The 18814-nt window shown below is 42.2% G+C and overlaps 1 protein-coding gene across 3 annotated transcripts in view; it reads right to left on the bottom strand.

Annotated features, from left to right (window-relative positions):
* The window catches only part of TARS3 (threonyl-tRNA synthetase 3), a 78334-nt gene extending 68991 nt beyond the window's left edge, over window positions 1–9343 (bottom strand). For all 3 annotated transcript variants that reach the window (XR_001883645.1, XM_017863391.1, XM_017863392.1), the window contains exons 1-2: window positions 8882–9343; window positions 5692–5885 (exon numbers count right to left, since the gene is read on the bottom strand). Coding sequence is in view for 2 of the 3 variants with exons in the window: in XM_017863391.1 (XP_017718880.1) it covers window positions 5692–5885; window positions 8882–9178 (491 nt within the window). In the remaining variant the exon portion in view is untranslated. The remainder of the gene's footprint in view (window positions 1–5691; window positions 5886–8881) is intronic.
* Window positions 9344–18814: the final 9471 nt, after the last annotated feature.

Below are 18814 nucleotides of genomic sequence, written 5' to 3'. Positions count from 1 at the left end.
AAAAAAAAAAAAAAAAAAAAAATTTATTTTATGTAGAAAAGTAATACACATTCACTGTTTTAAAAAATTGGAAAACTGAGAAAGCACATAGGATAAAATAAAATCACACATAAATATCATAAATCACTACTTACAACATTTTGGTACATTTCCATCCAGTGGTTTTTCTACCTCCATCCACCCACCCACACATATGTGCTGTCTTTAAAAGCAGTTGCCAACATAATTGTATAGCTTGTGTTTTCTCTCTCATGCCTCAGATAACCTTCCAAATACTTCCCAGTCTGGAAGTATTGTATTTATTAATGAAGCCTCCACTGCTGCACACTGAGGTCGCCTAAGTTTTGCTCTCATAGAGTATACCACACAGACATCTGTACACAGGCATCTTGCGACTTCTGTGACTGTTTTCTGGGAATACGTCCACAGAATTGGAATTACTAGATCAAAGGTGATGTACCTTTGAAAGATTTCTGATGTCATTTGAACGCATCACTTCCATGTACCCCAATTTTTAAAAATCTTTGTCTATGTGACATTGAAACTTGTTGTTTTGATTTAATTATTAATTTTGGTTCATGTTTACAAGCTATTTTTACTTTTATGAACTATCCGATTCCTTCGCTTATTTTCTTTTCTTTTTTTTTTTTTTTTTTGAGATGGAGTCTCACGTTGTCTCCAGGCTGGAGTGCAGTGGTGCGATCTCAGCTCACTGCAACCCCTGCCTCCTGGGTTCAAGCGATTCTCCTGCCTCAGCCTCCTGGTAGCTGGGACTATAGGCACACGCCACCATGCTCAGCTAACTTTTGTATTTTTAGTAGAGATGGGGTTTCACCACATTGGCCAGGATGGTCTTCTAGTAAGGTGTTGATCTCTTTCTTTCTCTTTTTTTGTGTATCTTTTAAATAAATTTATTGTTTGAAAATTGTCGACAAAATTACAAGTTAAGAAAGGAAACCTGGAAAGCATAGAAACACAAACACACACACACACACACACACACACACACAGTCACCTATAATTCCACCACCAAGAAACTACCATTGATATTTTGTTTATATCTTTCCACATTATGTTATTTTATAACCTACTTCTTAAACTTAACAATAAATCACAGCATTTTCCCTAACAGGAGACAGACTTCTAAAACATGATATTTAATAGTCACAGAGGAACCAATATTTGCTAGGCATTTTAATTATTTTATGGGTATTTTGGGGACGAGTAATAATGAAAAATAATGCTGCAATGAACATTCTTGAACATATATCTTACTCAATTATTTTCTCAGGAAAAATTCTGGAGGTAGAACTGCTAGTCAAGGGAAATGCATTTTCAGTGACTTCTGTCAGAATATACTGCAAAATTTTCCTACTAGCAGAGTTACAAGAGTATCTTGTCTCTGAGTTCTCATAATGTTAGGTACTATTAAATTATATCAACTCTACAATTATTATTTTTTTTTTTTGAGACATTGTCTCACTCTGTTGCCCAGGCTGGAGAGCAATGGTGCAATGTCGGGTCACTGCAACCTCTGCCTTTCGGGTTCAAGTGATTCTCTTGACTCTACCTCCCGAGTAGCTGGGATTACAGGCACATGCCACCATGTCTGGCTACTTTTTGTATTTGTAGTAGAGACAGGGTTTCACCCTGTTGGCCAGGCTGGTCTCATTCCTGACCCAAGTGATCCGCCCACTTTCACCTCTCAAAGTGGTGGGGTTATAGGTGTGAGCCACCGTGCCCAGCCTACAATGTAATCTTTTAATTTACATTTCTGTGATTAACTTGAGCAGCAGTATAGCATTGTGGTTAGGAGCACACAGGTGAAAGGCCAAACTGGGTTTAAATATTGGACAATTTACTCAGCTTTTTAGGCCTCAGTGTTCTTATCTACAAAATGGGGATTACAGGACGTTCCTCATTCACTTATACTCAGGATTACGTAACGTGTACATATGATAACAATAACTTAATAAATGTTAGATATTATTAATCAAGTAGAACTTTCTTTTCATTTTTACTGACTGTCACAGATGGCTACATGTTCCGCAAAGCCATTCTGCCCTTCCTCTACAGATGGAGTTTTCCAGCCTTCCTTGCAGCTAGATGTGGCCAGATTTGGAGCCAATGGACAGAAGGAGAAGTCATGTGTAACACTTTCGTGTCTCATCATTAAAACAGTGGAGGGCACTTCTCTATCCTCTCTCCACCTTCTGTAGATGGGAACCCATGTGCTGTTCTTTCTGGACCATGTAGACAAGGGCAACGTTGTACCAGACAGATCAGCATGATGGGAGAAATCTGGGTCCCCAAATGACTGTATGGAGATATGTCACCCAGTCAACCTGGCCATCCACGTCTAGACTGCTATATGAAAAACAGACTTTGGCCATATTCAAGCGACTGAGTTTTTTGTGATGTCTTTGTTGTAGCAGCTTAGTATATGTCTTAAGTAATACAGAAATAAGGACCTGGAAGTAAAAATCCAAAACATGTGGCACTGGCTTAGCAGACTGGCAGTGAGTAACAAGGAAACAGACTCTAACATATGGAGAGCCAGTAACCTTTGTGATAGTATAACAAAACATTTGATAAAACTTGCAGGCAAACCATGTGTTACAGTGCTTGTAGCACACAAGAAAGCAGATATAAAAGGGAAGAGTAAGGCCAGGTGCGGTGGCTCACATCTGTAATCCCAGCACTTTGGGAGGCCGAGGTGGGCAGATCACCTGAGGTTGGGAGTTCGAGACCAGCCTGACCAACATGGAGAAACTGCGTGTCTATTAAAAATACAAAATTAGCTGGGTGTGGTGGCGCATGCCTGTAATCTCGGCTACTTGGGAGGCTGAGGCAGGAGAATCCCTTGAAACCAGAGAGTGGAGGTTGTGGTGAGCCGAGATGGAAAAAGGGGCGGGGCACGGGGGGGAGGGGACAGTGTTGGTATACCCTGGGTAACTCTTGTTGCTTTCAGCAAGAAGCTACAAGAATGCGTTATCTCAGATGAAAATAATCTAGTTTGCTAGCAGAGATGGAAGGGATAGGGAGGCTCCCTCTGCCTGTGTCCTGTAATTCAACTGACTAAAAGTTCAGAAACATGGAGCTATGCAAGATTGGAAAGACAATCTTCCTTCCCAAACAGCAGGAGGGACAGGCACTGATAGCCCTTCTCAAAGGCCACACATAAATCCAGACAATAGAGGCCAGTGGAACTGCAAGGATTAGAGAGCAAGACTGCCTCCCTCCCACAAGTCTTTTGCTTCATATGCTCTCAGTCCATTAAATGAGGAAATAGGAGTCAGCCAAATTAAAAAGCCATGAAACAACAGGGTGAGAAGTCTATCTAGAAGATTCTTTAAGTGAGATTACTTTCATGTGGAACGGATTAGCTACAAACAGACCAGAAGCCTACTATGGCTAACTGATGATGGAAATTATATTGTCAAACGAATTATAAGCCCAGCTTACAAATATCTGTAACTATGTGATCCTTAAAGGAACCCTCAGGCCCCAAGTGTACACCACAGAACTGAGCTGTGCAAAATGCACAGACCCCAAGAGGACAAACTGGCGTGCACTTCAGATGTGATAAATGAGGGTAATGGACAACTCTGAACTTTCCAAAGTGCAAAATCAGGGCCCATGGGGGATCATGGACAAGACAGCTGCTTCCAGAGAACAAAGGATGAATAGGTGGGCTGACACAAGCACTAACCGCTGCCAGGCTGTGGGGCCTCACAATGGCTTCCAGCAGAATCTGATGACTTCTCTGTACCAGTCCCTGCTATATTTCTTCTCTTTCTTTTTTCTAAGCACACACTTTGTGATTGTCTTCTGTGTACTGCATACACGTGTGGTGTGAGCAGACTTGTCTGTTAGTTTATTTGTTACTAGAATGCAAGTGGTCAGCCTGATGGGGGGTGTTCTGTACATCACTCAGAAATCCCAGGCTTTGAGCTATGGAACAAAAGAGTTGTCTCACTCGGGGAGTGAGTGTGTCAGATGTTGAAAGAAGGATACCTAGAGATATCTGGATATCAGAGGGGCAGACTGTGGCAGACTCCCTGTTGTTCCATAAACCATTCCTCTCTTCCATGGTATGAATGCTTTAGCTGGACATGTGTCTGGGTGGCCAGTGGAGCTATATTCCCATTCTCTCTTACAGCTAGGCATGGCCATGTGACTAAATGAGAGCTAACAGGATGTGAGTGAAAAGTGAAGCCAGCCCCTGTGGGGTCTTGGCCTCAAAGCATCATTGTTCTGCAGCTTCTCTTCCTCCTGACTGCAGGCAGGCCCATGCAAGCACCCACCTTCCACCGCTAGACACAAACAAATCCTACCTAGGGGACAGCAGATTAACAAGATGGAAGGAAGCTGGGTCCATAAATAACTGCATGGGCCAGAAATGTTCACTAGGCTGGACTGGTCACTTCTAGATGGTTAGTTTGCATCAGAAGCCCCTGGAGGGCTCATACAAACACAGATAGCTGATCAATTCAGGGTGTTTGAAGTGGGACCCCCAAATTTGCTTGTCTAACAAATTTCCAGGTGATGCCTTTGCTGCTGGTCTGGGGACTACACTTTGAGAAATACTGACCCAACACATTTAACATGCAATCTGACTCTCCATGAGAAAACAAACTTATTCTTGCTTCACAACCTGTTTTCTCCTAGCACATCATTCCCCTTAGAAAACATGAAAACAGGTTGAGAGAGCATTTAACAATATAACAGGATGAATCAGAAACATAGTCTTAGCCATAGTTTTCAAAGAAAATCTGAGAATTTCAATTGTTGAAACAGTTTGTTTTTTAAATGATAAACTTTTATTTACATGGCATTAAATACAACTGTATAGAAGCTATATAATTGCATTTATATAATAGCTTCTAATGCTAGGAATTAGCATTAGTCAAAACAATATAACTTCACTAATGTATCTAATTCCTAGAAAGGTCAATGCACTTTTCCAAGACTGATAACAGCTCTAACACATATATCTTCAATCTATAATTAAAAGACCTGTAAAAACTCACGGAAGTTACTTGATTGATGAATAAAGTCAGTGTAAAATGGCCTGTCAAGACAGATTTTTTTCTCTCCTATATATTTTTATGAGAACAGGAAATGATTGTGTTCTGATGTTCAACTACTTATTTACATGGCCCTTGGAGAAGCCAGAGAAAAAAAATTAAATACATTTAATTTATGCAACTGAATAAGAAAAAAAAATTAGCTGATATGGTTTGGCTGTGTGCCCATCCAAACCTCATCTTGAACTGTAGTTTCCATAATCCCCATGTTTTGTGGAAGGGACCCAGTGGGAGGTAATTGAATCATAGGGGCTATTACCTCCATGCTGTTCTTTGGTGGTGACTGCGTTCTCATGAGATCTGATGGTTTTATAAGGGGTTTTCCCCCCACTTTGCTCTGCACTTCTCCTTGCTGCCGCCATGTGAAGAAGGACATGCTTGCTTCCCCTTCTGCCATGATTGTAAGTTTCCTGAAGCCTCCCCAGCCCTGTGGATCTGTGAGTCAATTAAACCTTCTTCCTTTATAAATAACCCAGTCTTGGATATGTCCTTTTAGCAGCGTGAGAACAGAGTAATATATTAGTGGTCCCTAAGAAAACATTTTCACCAGGCTCCAGTGTAATTACCGAATATTGAATATCTTTTCCACACTATGGTTTACCTAATTTCAGCAGCCACTTGGTAAGGCGTTGTTTTCCAGACTTCCCCTTGCACTGTTTGCCCATCAGCCACTCTCACTGTGATGATATTGCTTGTATCCTCTTTTTTTCCATAAATGGAAAGTAAGAGCTGATGGTCTTTCTTCAGTATTTCAAAAAGCTTCAATCTTTCTTTTATGAAAATTGGTTGTTTCACCTGAAATTATAATGAGATTAATATATACAGCCTACTGTTTTCTAGCTGCTCAGCTCTGAATCAGCTTCACCCCCTCACTGCCTTCTCAGCTCTACAGATGCTCCCAATGTACCACGGTTTGAATTACAATTTTTGTTGTTGTTGTTGCTTTTTGGTTGGTTGGTTGTTGTTGTTGTTGTTGTTTTGAGACAGTCTTGCTTTGTCATCCAGGCTGGAGTGCAGGGGCGTGAACTCAGCTCACTGCAGCCTCTGCCTCCCAGGTTCAAGAGATTTTCCTGCCTCAGCCTCCCGAGTAGCTGGGATTACAGGCAAGTGCCACCCTGCCAGACTAATTTTTGTATTTGTAGTAGATGGGGTTTCGCCATGTTGGCCAGGCTGGTCTCGAACTCCTGACCTCAAATGATTTTTGGCCTCCCAAATTGCTGCGATTACAGGCGTGAGTCACCATACCCAGCCACAATTTTTCAAGTTTAATGATGTTGTGAAAGTGATATGCATTCAGTAGAAACTGCACTTTGAGTATTCCATACAACCCTTCTGTTTTTTACTCACTACAGTATTCAGTAAATCACACGAGATATTCAACACTTCATGATAAAACAGGCTTTGTGTTAGAGGATTTTGCCCAACTGTAAGCTAATGTAAGTGTTCTGAGCACTTTTAATGTAGGCTAGGCTAAGCTATGATGATCACTAGCTTATGTGTATTAAATACATTTTAAATTCACATTGGTTTTATTGGGACATAACCCCACTGTAAGGCTAAGAGCATGTGTACTTCCCAAATCCAAAAAACTCCTCTCTGCCTATCTAATTTCTCCTTAGCTCTAAAGGTCCACCTCAAAGCCCGCCTCCTCCACCTATGTTACCCACTGGCACCCCCCCCCCCCGCCGGCTTTTTTTTTTGAGACGGAGTCTTGCCCTGTCACCAGGCTGAAGTGCAGTCGCACAATCTCAGCTCACTGCAACCTCCTCCTCCCGGGTTCAAACGATTCTCCTGCCTCAGCCTCCTGAGAGTAGCTGGGACTACAGGCGCCCGCCACCACGCCCAGCTAATTTTTTGTATTTTTAGTAGAGATGGGGTTTCACCATGTTGACCGGGATGGTCTTGATCTCTTGACTTTGTGATCTGCCCGCCTTGGCCTCCCAAAGTGTTGGGATTACGGGCATGAGCCACTATGCCCAGCCACACAGCACCTCCCTTTTCTACTGTTTACAGAATGGGTACACAGTCACACATTACAGCACTTACCTGTACACCACTGTACTCTGTTCTCTAGTTGTTTGTCCTCAGTCTGCCTGAATTCCTCAACCAGACTAATTTATTTGGGCCCAGATATTCCTCCTTCACTCCTACCAAATGTTGATGCTAAATACTTACTGGTTGTTTTAATGCTTTATATACAAAAGCAAAGTAGCTAATTTCCTGAATACAAACAAATAAAAAGGCTGGGCGTGGTGGCTCACGCCTGTAATCCCAGCACTTTGGGAGGCCGGGGCAGGCAGATCACGAGGTCAGGAGATGGAGATCCTCCTGGCTAACACAGTGAAACCTCATCTCTACTAAAAAAAATAAATAAATAAACAAAATTAGCCAGGCTTGGTGGCATGCACCTGTAGTCCCAGCTACTCAGGACGCTGAGGCAGAAGAATGGCTTGAACCCAGGAGGCAGAGGTTGCAGTGACCAAGATCATGCCATTGCACCCTAGCTTGGGCAACAAAAGCAAACTTCCGCCTAAAACAAAACCAAAAACTAACAAACAACAAACTGCTAGCACAACTTAAATAGATTAAATACATATGTTTATTAAATATGGGCAGCTCATTTCTCAAGACATCTCATATTTACAGTTTGAAAAATTTTAAATACACTAATGTGACCCAAATAATAATTTAATCAGTAATTTTTAAATTAGAAATCCTAGATGATTAACTATATACACATATTTAAAATTACAGGTAGTATTTTATATTGTTTCCATAGCAACAACTACCTCACTGTCAGGCTCACTTTCCTTCATTTTCTTGTTTTTCATGTCCTCGTCTTGGCTTTGACTAGAAGGACACTGAAAGATAAATTATAAATGACTCACATCAATGGCAAAAAAAAGCAACATATCTTAAGAAGAGAGTCATGCCAGCAGGCTGCAAGTGCCCCGTGTTTAGGGCTCTCCTGACTACCACCTACAACTCTCAGTGGGCAAGTCATCCTCCAGGGTTCAGTCCTTCCTGTCACACTGTTGCTAAGCACATTTAATATATTTTGCCCTTGAAAACTTTTTGTCTTGAACTTTAAACAAATAATGTGGCTGGAAAATGTGTGGTTGCTGCCTGCCACATCAAATGCACTATTTCATGAAGATGTTGCTAGTTCACCACAGCTGTTCCTCCAAAAGGACTGCAGAACATCTCACAGCCTGAGAAGCTTCAGGACTCAGAAAGTTTATGATGTTAAAATAAGATAATTTATCCTTTCTAAAATCATAAAATACTGTATTAAATAAAAATGCTAAATATAGTTATCCTCTCAAGATAAACCACCAAAACAAGGGCACAAAAAGCTAAAACTTCTCGTCCAAAAAAAAAACCAACAACAACAACAACAAAAAAGAACCAGAGAGAATGAAAGAGTTTACATACGCAGCTCTTAGTCTTTCTGCCCAAGGAAAGAATAACGAGTTTTAAACACTTCAGCATTTTTTCAAACAAATGAAAACACTATTTCTGCCCCTGAAAAAGATGTGTGGCAGGCTCTTTAATGGACGAATTGAGAAATCAACAGTGTTTGGTAAGTCTGGCGACGCTGGAAATCCAGCGGCTCCCCAGGCCACCACACGGGAGCACACAGCAGGACAGGGCGGGCCACCCGCAAGGCACTGGGCTGGCTCTACGCTGGGGCGCCCCCGCACCTGTCCCCGGAGTTGAAAACCGCTCGGCGCGCACCATCTCGGCCCGCCCCGCCCGCGTCCTCCCCTGAGTCCCCACCGCCAGGTTACCTGTGCGCCGGCCTCCTGCGCCCCCGCCAGCTCCGCGCTCCCCAGCGTGGCCTGGCGGCTCAGCTCCTCAGCGAGGCACAGCCGCAGGCGGCACAGGCGGTGGCGCAGGTCGCGGTTCTCGGCCCGGAGCTGCGCCACCTCCCGCGTGAGGCACGGCCCCTCCGCCTGGCAGCTGTAGGGCGCGTTCAGCTGCTCGTCCCTCAGGCGCTGGACCTCCGCCCACAGCCAGCGGATGTCCTCCTCCTGCCGCTCCAGGCGCGACGCCACGGCCTCCGCCGCCGGGGTCTCGGCCGACATTGCGGCCTCCCTCAGGCACCCACGCCGAGCGGGGTGCCCACGGCTGCAGCGAGGGCGATGCGGACACTCAGCGCAGGGCAGAAGACAGGGAGCCCGGGAAGAGGAGGGGCGATAGGGCGCGGCGGGAGCTGACGCCTACACATTGCAGGGGCGGGAGCTGGGCGGGGCGCTGGGCTGGGAGGGGCAGGGCCTAGGTCAGATACCCTGCAGGGGCGGGGCGGGGCGGGGCGGCCTGAGGCCGGGCCCACCGTAGGGTTAGGGACAGTGGGGAAACGGGGTCTGAAGGGCCTCCCCTGCCTTTCCAGGCCTGTCTAGTGGTTACTGGCAGTAGCTTTTAGTCCGTTGAAACGAAAATTTTCCAAAACCTTGCAAAAAGGCCATCATCTGCGTTCTCCAAAAAGGCTTCACCCTTTCCTTCTCTTGAATTCTGGCAGCCACCATTCTTTCGCCTTGCAAACAGGTTCTAAAAAGTGGCAATTATAAATGGACTTTCTGGCCTTTCATGCCAAAGCTGTCCAAGTACAGAGGCCGCTGGACCAGGGCATACAGAAAATCTCTATGAAATCTAAATCTGACCAGCACGAAATTGCTAGCTCTTTGAGTCTAGGGCAAATGCCACATATATCTTTGTATCCCTCCTAACCATGAGCGTGAAACTTCCTGGAGCAGGAACACAAATTGATTTTTATCCCTATTCTTAGGGCTTAGGATGTGACAAACACTGTTCTAAACTCTGTAATAGTAGTAACTCCTTTCATCCTCGTAACAAGAGATACTGTTATATCCACTTTTGGCTGGAGAAACTGAAACACAGAGAGACTGTGTTACTTGACTAAAGTCACACAGACACTACATGACAAAGGTGGAATCAAACTCAGTCTGACGCCAGTTTCTACGCACTTAACACTATGGTATTTTTCAACTTTGGCAGAATTTAATCGAGCATGTCATATAATGTAATATAGGTAATAATGCCCTAAGAGTCCTAAAATGGGAGAGCTTAGCTTGGATTGGTGTGGTTTGAGAAAGGGAGAAATCGCTCTGGAAAATAAAGGTTGGGAGATGTTAGCAAGGAGGAAAGGCAGGTAAATTCCACTCTAGGAGCAGAATCAGTGCAGGAGAAGGAGCGGAGGGGGACAAGCTCATTGGATTAAGCTAAGTGGAATCCCAAACAGCACCTGGGAGGAGATTCCATAAAGTATGTTGCTAACCAGTATCACTGTATCTTTCTTAGTCCTTCTGTAGCAGGATGAACCGCAGACAAAACTCTTCAGACACCGGATTAAAGAAGGAAGAGGTTTTTTATTCGGCCGGGAACATCGGCAGACTTGCGTCTAAAGAGCCGAGCTCCCTGAGAAAGAAATACTTGGCATTTTTAAAGGCTTACAACTTTAAGGGGTCCACGTGAAAGGGTCGTGATAAATTGAGCAAGTGTGGGAAACGTGACTGGGGGCTACATGTATCAGCTAACAGAACAGAAAGTTTTACAATGCATTTTTCATACAGTGTCTGGAATTTACAGATAACACAAGCAGTTTAGGCCAGGGGTTGATGTTATTATTATTACTTTGTTTAACTCCTAGGGCCGGGTGGTGGTGCCAAGGTTGTCTGGCTATCTTACTTTTGTTTCTTTCTCTGTTTACTCCTGTCTTGTGAACTAGGCAAGGTGGGGGGAGGAGGGCAGCAGGAGTAGTAGTGGTCTCCTTCCTTACTTCCTCAGGAAGCCTCTGGATACAGTTACACAGGACCCACTGGCTCCTCATTATTCATCATTTCCCAACCCACTGCCATTGAGTTTCTGCTTCTGCCATTCTGCCATGACCAACACATGATCTAATGTCATGGACCCACTTAAGCCACTCCAGAATTTCCTTGGGACCCTTTGGAATTTGTCTCTCTTGGGCCTCCACTCCCAATCCCTAGGCGACCACCAGTCTGCTTCCTGTCACTATAGGTTAGTTTGCATTTTCTAGATTTTCTACGAATGGAACCACACAGTATGTCCTCCTTTTGTTTAGCAACTTTAACTCGGTACAATAATTTTGATATTTACCTATGTTTGTGTGTATATATTGTTTTTTTTCTGAGTAGTATTCCATTGTATGGATATACCATAATTTGATTATTCATTTGTTGATTGAAAAATTGGGGTTATTTCCAGGTTTTAGCTAGGATCACACAATACCCAGTGAGCCCATTGGGTTTCCAAACTCACATTGTGGTTATTTTCTCAGTTCCAGAATGCAGAGTTTGAATAGACAAACTCCAAACTGGCAGAATCCCTACAATGTTTCCCTGACACTGGGACAAGACTATTCTGGTAGGAAAGGCCAAGCAGAAACCACTAGAACTTTGTCAACATACACAAATAGTACATCAAAAGCAATACTGCATTCCTGAAGGAATTGTACAGATTACTGCTGCCCTCAAGAACTTGAAAGATGCAGGGGAGGAGATTCTCATCACATCCCATTTACCTTACCTTACTATCCCATTTACATTTAGCCTGTGTAGAAGACAAATGGATGTTAGAGAATTATAGTAGATTAATATAAATTTAATTAGATGGTGATTCCAGTTGCAGCTGCTCTTCCAGATATGATTTCATTCGTGGAGTAAATCAGCATAACCCCTAGCACCTGATATGTACCTATTGAGCTGGCTAATACTTCTTTCTTTATACCTATTAGTTAAGGGCAGCTATCAAGTGCCTTTTATTTCAGCTGACAAGGCTGGCAATACACCTTCACAGGGTATCACCTCTAGACAATATAAACTCTTTAGTTTTATGTGATAATCTAGTCCACAAGGACTTTGAATGCTGCTGTATTCCATAGAATATCATGCAGGTGTCCTATCATTGATGATAGCATGCTGATTTTCCCCGATGAGCAGGAAACAGCAAATACTATAGTCACCTTGATAAGGCACGTGGAGGTCATAGAGAAGGAAACATAACCCCAAATTAAAAATTCAGAGGGCTGTTCAGTGAAATTTCTAGGCATTAAGTAGTTCAGAACATTTAGAGATGTCATTTCTCTTTTTACTAAAAGGCATAATGCCTAATTGGGCCTCTTTGGAGGCAAGATATACCTCATTTGGACATGTTTTTCTAAACCAATTACTATGTAACTCAAGACTGCCAGTGTTAAATAAGACTGAGAACCTAAGAAGATTCTGAAACAGGTAATGCTGCTATGCAAGCTACTTTTCTATGTGGGCCACATGAACAACAGATCTGATGGTGCTTGAAATGTCTGTGGAAGATAAGAGTTACCCAACCTAGAGTACAGTGGTGAGATCTTGGCTCACTGCAACCTTGACCTGCTGGGCTCAAGCAACCCTCCCACCTCAGCCTCCTGAGTAGCTGGGACTACAGGTGCATACCACCATGCCCAGCTAATTAAAACAATTTTTGTAGTGATGGGGTCTTGCTATGTTGCCCAGGCTTGTCTTGAATTCCTGGCCTCAAGTGATCTTCCCACCTTGGCCTCCCAAAGTGTTGGGATTATAGGCATGAGCCACCAAGCCTGGCCTATATAGAACTTTTACTGGGTCCTTATGGGTGAATCACAGCATAATCCTTTGGACTGGGGAGAAAAGTGTGTCATTCTCTGCAGATAACTATTCTGCTTTTGAGAAGCAGCTTCTGGTTTGCTACTGGGCCATAGCAGAGATTGAATGCTTCATCAGGGACCAGGAAATTACCATCCTACCCGAGTTTCCCTCCATGAATTGAATGTTATTTGACCCATCAAGCCATAAGGTTGGGTATATACAGCAGCATCCTATCATTAAATAAAAGAGGCATATGCCAGATCTGTCTCAAACAGATTATGTACAAGTTTTTGGCATAAACAAGTCACCCAGATGACCACAACTTCTGTGGCCTCATGAAAAGCTTTATATGCCCAGTTGACTGAGGAAGGTAAAATGTGGCCATGATTTACAGATGGTTCTGCACTCTTGTGGAGCAGAAGCTTCTTTAAGTTGACTTCTGAGACATTTAATTGCTTCCTTGACATTCAGTTTGATAAAATGTTCCAGGCTCATCTTCAAGGAATCTATCATTTCTCCAAGGTGGCCCAGTAAGTTTTTTTTTATTTTATTTATTTATTTATGTATTTTTTTGAGACGGAGTCTCACTCTGTAGCCCGGGCTGGAGTGCAGTGGCCGGATCTCAGCTCACTGCAAGCTCCGCCTCCTGGGTTTACGCGATTCTCCTGCCTCAGCCTCCCGAGTACCTGGGACTACAGGCGCCCGCCACATCGCCCGGCTAGTTTTTTTTGTATTTTTTTAGTAGAGACGGGGTTTCACCGTTTTAGCCAGGATGGTCTCGATCTACTGACCTCGTGATCCACCGACCTCGTGATCCACCCGTCTCGGCCTCCCAAAGTGCTGGGATTACAGGCTTGAGCCACTGCGCCCAGCCAGCCCAGTAAGTTTTAATAGGAATTGTAATTTAAATCACACAATGTGGGTCCTGGCAGCAGTCCTTGTTTCTAGGACTTTTCTGTATTTAGGATTGCCAGATAAAATATACAGTGCCTATTTACATTTGAACTTCAGATAAACAAAAAATAATGTTTATATAAATATGTCCCATGCAATATTTGAGACATATACTAAAAAGTTATTCAAGCAAAAAAGCATTAAATGAGACAAAAAAGGACATTTTGTAATGTTAAGTGCCACATTCCACAATGAAAATATAGCAATTATGAATATCTATGCACCTGTAATTTGAAAAAAACCACAGGAAGCTAAAGGAGAAAGAGAAACACACGAATAAAAGGGAAATAACAAGGCTGGGCACGTGGGCTCAGGCCTGTGATCCGAGCACTTTGGGAGGCCGAGGTGGGCAGATCACCTGAGGTCAGGGGTTCGACACCAGCCTGACCATCTCTACTAAAAATACAAAAAATTAGCTGGGCATGATGGCACATGCCTGTAATCCCAGCTACTCGGGAGGCTGAGGCAGGAGAATTGCTTGAACCTAGGAGGTGGAGGTTGTGATGAGCTGAGATCGTGCCATTGCACTCCAGTTGGGGCAACAAGAGTGAGACTCCATCTCAAAAAAAAAAAAAAGGAAAATAACAAACCATTCTGAGTACATTCAAGTGCACACACAAAAAAGTAAGGATGTAAAAGATCCAAACAATATAATTAAAAAGTAGATATTTTGAACATATTCACATTATCAGTATGTATATATAAATATCTAACTATCTATATAAACTATACCCTGAAAATGGAAGATGCATCTTCCTCTTAAATAAATGTATGGATTCTTCATATAAATTAATCATACAGTAGGGCTCAAGAAAGACCTCAGTAGGTTTCATAAAGTAGAAATATTAGGTAAAACACTCTCAGCCCCTAATGCAATAAAATTAGAAATTAAAACAAAACAATAATAAAAGCCTTTTCACATGGAAATTTTAAAACTCTTAAGCATATCTTTATTGAAAGGGGAAATGAAAAGGAAAGTACAGACTTTCTTTAAAATAATGGTAATGAAAATACTACAAATCTATGCAATACATAGATCAGTAATCAGAAAAAATTCGTAACTCTAACTCCTATATTGTTAAAAACAAAAGAATGGAAATAAATTCTCAATTGAAAATCGAGAAAATGACAGCAAAATAAAGCAATGACAATGTTCTAATAACACTAAATATACATTTCTTTTTCAACCCAGCAATCCCACTTCTAGAAATTTATTCTGAAGATACAAGAATGCAAAAATGCATATGCACACAAATTCAATGTAAGAGTATTTGTAATTATAAAGTACCTCATAGGGGATTGGTTCAATAAGCTATAGTACACAAACAAAATGGAGCACTATGTAGTTGTTAAAAAAATAACTGGCCGGGCGCGGTGGCTCAAGCCTGTAATCCCAGCACTTTGGGAGGCCGAGACGGGCGGATCACGAGGTTAGGAGATCGAGACCACCCTGGCTAACACGGTGAAACCCCGTCTCTACTAAAATACAAAACTAGCCGGGCGAGGTGGCGGGCGCCTGTAGTCCCAGCTACTTGGGAGGCTGAGGCAGGAGAATGGCGTGAACCCGGGAGGCGGAGCTTGCAGTGAGCTGAGATCCAGCCACTGCACTCCAGCCTGGGCAACAGACCGAGACTCCGCCTCAAAAAAAAAAAAAATAAATAACTAAGAGGATCTCTGAACTGATATGGAATGATTTCCAAGAGATATTATGAAGCAAAAAAGTACTGTTCAGGTCCGGCAGGGTGGCTCACGCAAGTAATCCCAGCACTTTCAGAGGCCAAGGCAGGCAGATCACAAGGTCAAGAGATCAAGACCATCCTGGCCAACATGGTGAAACCCCGTCTCTACTAAAAATACAAAAACTAGCTGCGCGTGGTGGTGCACGCCTATAGTTCCAGCTACACAGGAGACTGAGGCAGGAGAATCGCTTGAACCCGGGAGGCAGAGGTTGGAGTGAGCCGAGATCACGCCACCGCACTCCAGCCTGGCAACAGAGTGAAACTCTGTCAAAAAAAAAATTTTTTTTTTAAAAGTGTACACACGTAGTATGTTACATGGTGTATAAGAAAAAAGAGAAAATAGAAAACATGCATAGCATATATCTGCTTACCAACACAAAAAGAAACAGAAAATAAACTAGAAAACAATGAATTTGGTTATTTACAAGGAGATAACCAATAAATAAAGGTCCCGATTTCTAATACGTTTCCCCATTAAAGGGCTCCTGGCAGAAAGGCCTATTTCAGAGCTGGGACATTGTTGTAGTCCATTTATGTTGCTACAAAGAAATACTAGAGGCTGGATAATTTATAAAGAAAAGAGGTATATTTGGCTCACACCTCTGCAGGCTGTACAAGAAGCATGGTGTCAGCATCTGCATCTGGTGAGGGTTTCAGGAATCTTCCACTCATGGCAGAAGGCAAAAGGGAGCCCACGTGTACAAAGGTCACATGACAAGAGAGCAGAAGCAAGAGAGAGGGGACAGAGATGCCAGGCTCTTTTAAACAATTAGTTCTCACAGGTGCTAAGAGCGAGAACTCAATCATTACTATGAGGACAGCACCAAGCCGTTCATGAGGGATCTGTCCTCATGATCCAGACACCTCTCACTAGGCCCTGCCTGCAATACTGGGGATGAAATTTCAACATGAGATTTGGAGGGGACAACTGTCCAAATGATATCAGACATATAGGTTCAAGATAAGCCTAGAGCATCTTGTTTTGCTGGAAATTAAGGAAGCACTCTCCACAAAAATGATGGGAACATGATACAAGGACATAGGAACCAGCTTAAAGGGATCCTACCAGCCAAACCAACTGAACTTCAGAAATAATTAAGTAATGAATTGTAAACCATTAAAAAATATGGGAACTCATGAGCCCAAACAATAATAGAAAAAATGGGAGAGAAGCCAGAGCTCAGTTTATAGTCTATGCCACGGACTAAATGGCAAACACAGAGGCAAATGGGAAATTAGAAAACCATCACTTTGCCACCTTCATAGTAAAGACTGGATCAGACAAGAATAATCATGCTCAACCTAGGGAATAGTGCTGAAAAGCAGCAGGATACTGGCATGGACATAAAATGTTCCCCCACAGGCTTTTAACCAGTTGCAAGGGAGAAAACAAAAAGTAATTATACAATAGAGAAATCAGGCAATACCTTGATCAGGTGATCAAAATGAACATCACCGATGAGGAGCAGGTGGACTTTACCTCCAGATGTGATATTCTAAAGAAGGTATAACATCCCTGTATAGAATTTATAGCAAGAATACATAACCCCAATCTAATCACAAGGGAACAGCACATAAACACAAAATGAGGAACATTTGTTTTTAATCGTGGAGGGAGAAACTGTATTCTTCAAAAATGTTTATATAATGAAAGACAAAATCTGGAATGCTCCAGATTAAATGATACTAAAGTCATGATGATTAAATGCAATACCTCACCCCAGATTGGATTCTGGAAGGGGTAAAATTGCTATAAAGAACACTGTTAGACAAACTAAAAAAATTGGAATACAGATGGTATATCAGATAAAAGTATTGTGTTCATGTAAATTTATGAAGTTGATAATTGTTCTAAAGTTATATGAGATTTCCATTCTTAGTAAAAATAAGCCAAAGTATTTAGTTATGATGTATGTAACTTACATTCAAACTGTTCAGAAAAAAAAATTATAGAAGGAGAGAGAACGAATGTTAAAGCAAAGGATAAAATGTTTGCCTCAAACATAAGCTTCTTAAAACATCCTTAAGATTATGTTTACTCCCCTGCGTAAAACTATTACGAGCTTTCTACTGCAAATAAAGTAAAATCCAAATTCTTTATCAGGACCTACCAGGCCAGCAAGATCGAGCCTCTGACGGCCTCTCTTAGATTATACCATGACCCCCACACCCTGCAACCCCCTGTGCTGGTTCATGGAGCTCTCAGATCCTCAGAAACATCCCTCTCTCTCCTGCCTCTGGGATGTTACACACTCAGTGTCTTGGCTTGATAATATCCTCTGCCCACTCTTTATGTCTGACTTCTTTTCATCCTGGCAGTTTTAGCTTAGTGCCACCTCCCCACTCTATTTAAGGTAGGTCTGCCCCCATTCTCTCAGTATCCTTTTCTACCATATCATAACTGTTACCCAACATCCAGGTGCTTAGGAAGGTTATATAATCTGCAGAGTTCACATATCAACCACTTCAATTGCTGACGAAGCTACAAAACACATTTCAGTAAATAAGCATGTTAAAGAGCCCTTAGAAGACATCAATAATGTTGACTACTGTAATCAATCCAGTAGGAAATAAAAATGTTTGTTATTGCCCAACTGCAGCTTACAGTTTTAGAAAAATACTCTTCAAAATATTTTCAGGAGCCTCTAGTTTAAGAAAGTTACTATGGCTTGGGGTACAATCACTACAACTGATACCTAGCAGAATGACAACAGTAAGGGCTGAGGAAGAAGTTCCAGACATTGTCCAATTTCTCATTGCTACCTTGTTTTCTTAGAAACTTACAACTTCAGACAAGAGAACATTAATGCATTAATGAGGCTACCCAAAAAAAAAGAAAAAAAGAAAAAAAAAAGCCACATAGGCAGTGTTGTCACACATGGATTATAAAATTATATATTCCAGTCATAGTCAGTTAGAAGTACATAAGCAAATGTGATCTAGCAGACAGAGCCTGGGAATCTAGAGGACCTTGGATATCGTATCTAATTCCCTGAGTCTGAGTCTTGCCATCTGTAAAACAAAGAAATGAAAACTTTCCCAGAACGGTTAAGATTAAATGAAACCTGTGGAAACACTGGATACTTTGTAGGCTTTTAAGTGTCTGTCTAAAAAATAATAATTCACTAGGAAACTGCAAAGAATAACTGTAAATTTCCATGTTTTAGTCCAAATTGTGTTGTAGCATATTTACTTTAAGCAAGTAAGCAAGGTAAACTATGTGCACAAGTGTGATTTTCGTTGTTTAAAATGATTTTCAATGTATAAGGTGACTCAAATGGGATCTAATAAGGCACCTCACTTCACTTGGTCAGGAACAATTTCCTGGGTGTCTCTGACCAAGAAAAGAGATGAAGAGAAAGAAGCAGGTTTACAAAGGACAAAA

Source organism: Rhinopithecus bieti, unplaced genomic scaffold (genome assembly GCF_001698545.2).
Source record: "Rhinopithecus bieti isolate Rb0 unplaced genomic scaffold, ASM169854v2 scaffold_69980, whole genome shotgun sequence".
NCBI classification, from domain to species: domain Eukaryota; kingdom Metazoa; phylum Chordata; class Mammalia; order Primates; family Cercopithecidae; genus Rhinopithecus; species Rhinopithecus bieti.
This window is presented reverse-complemented; position numbering and strand designations above follow the sequence as displayed.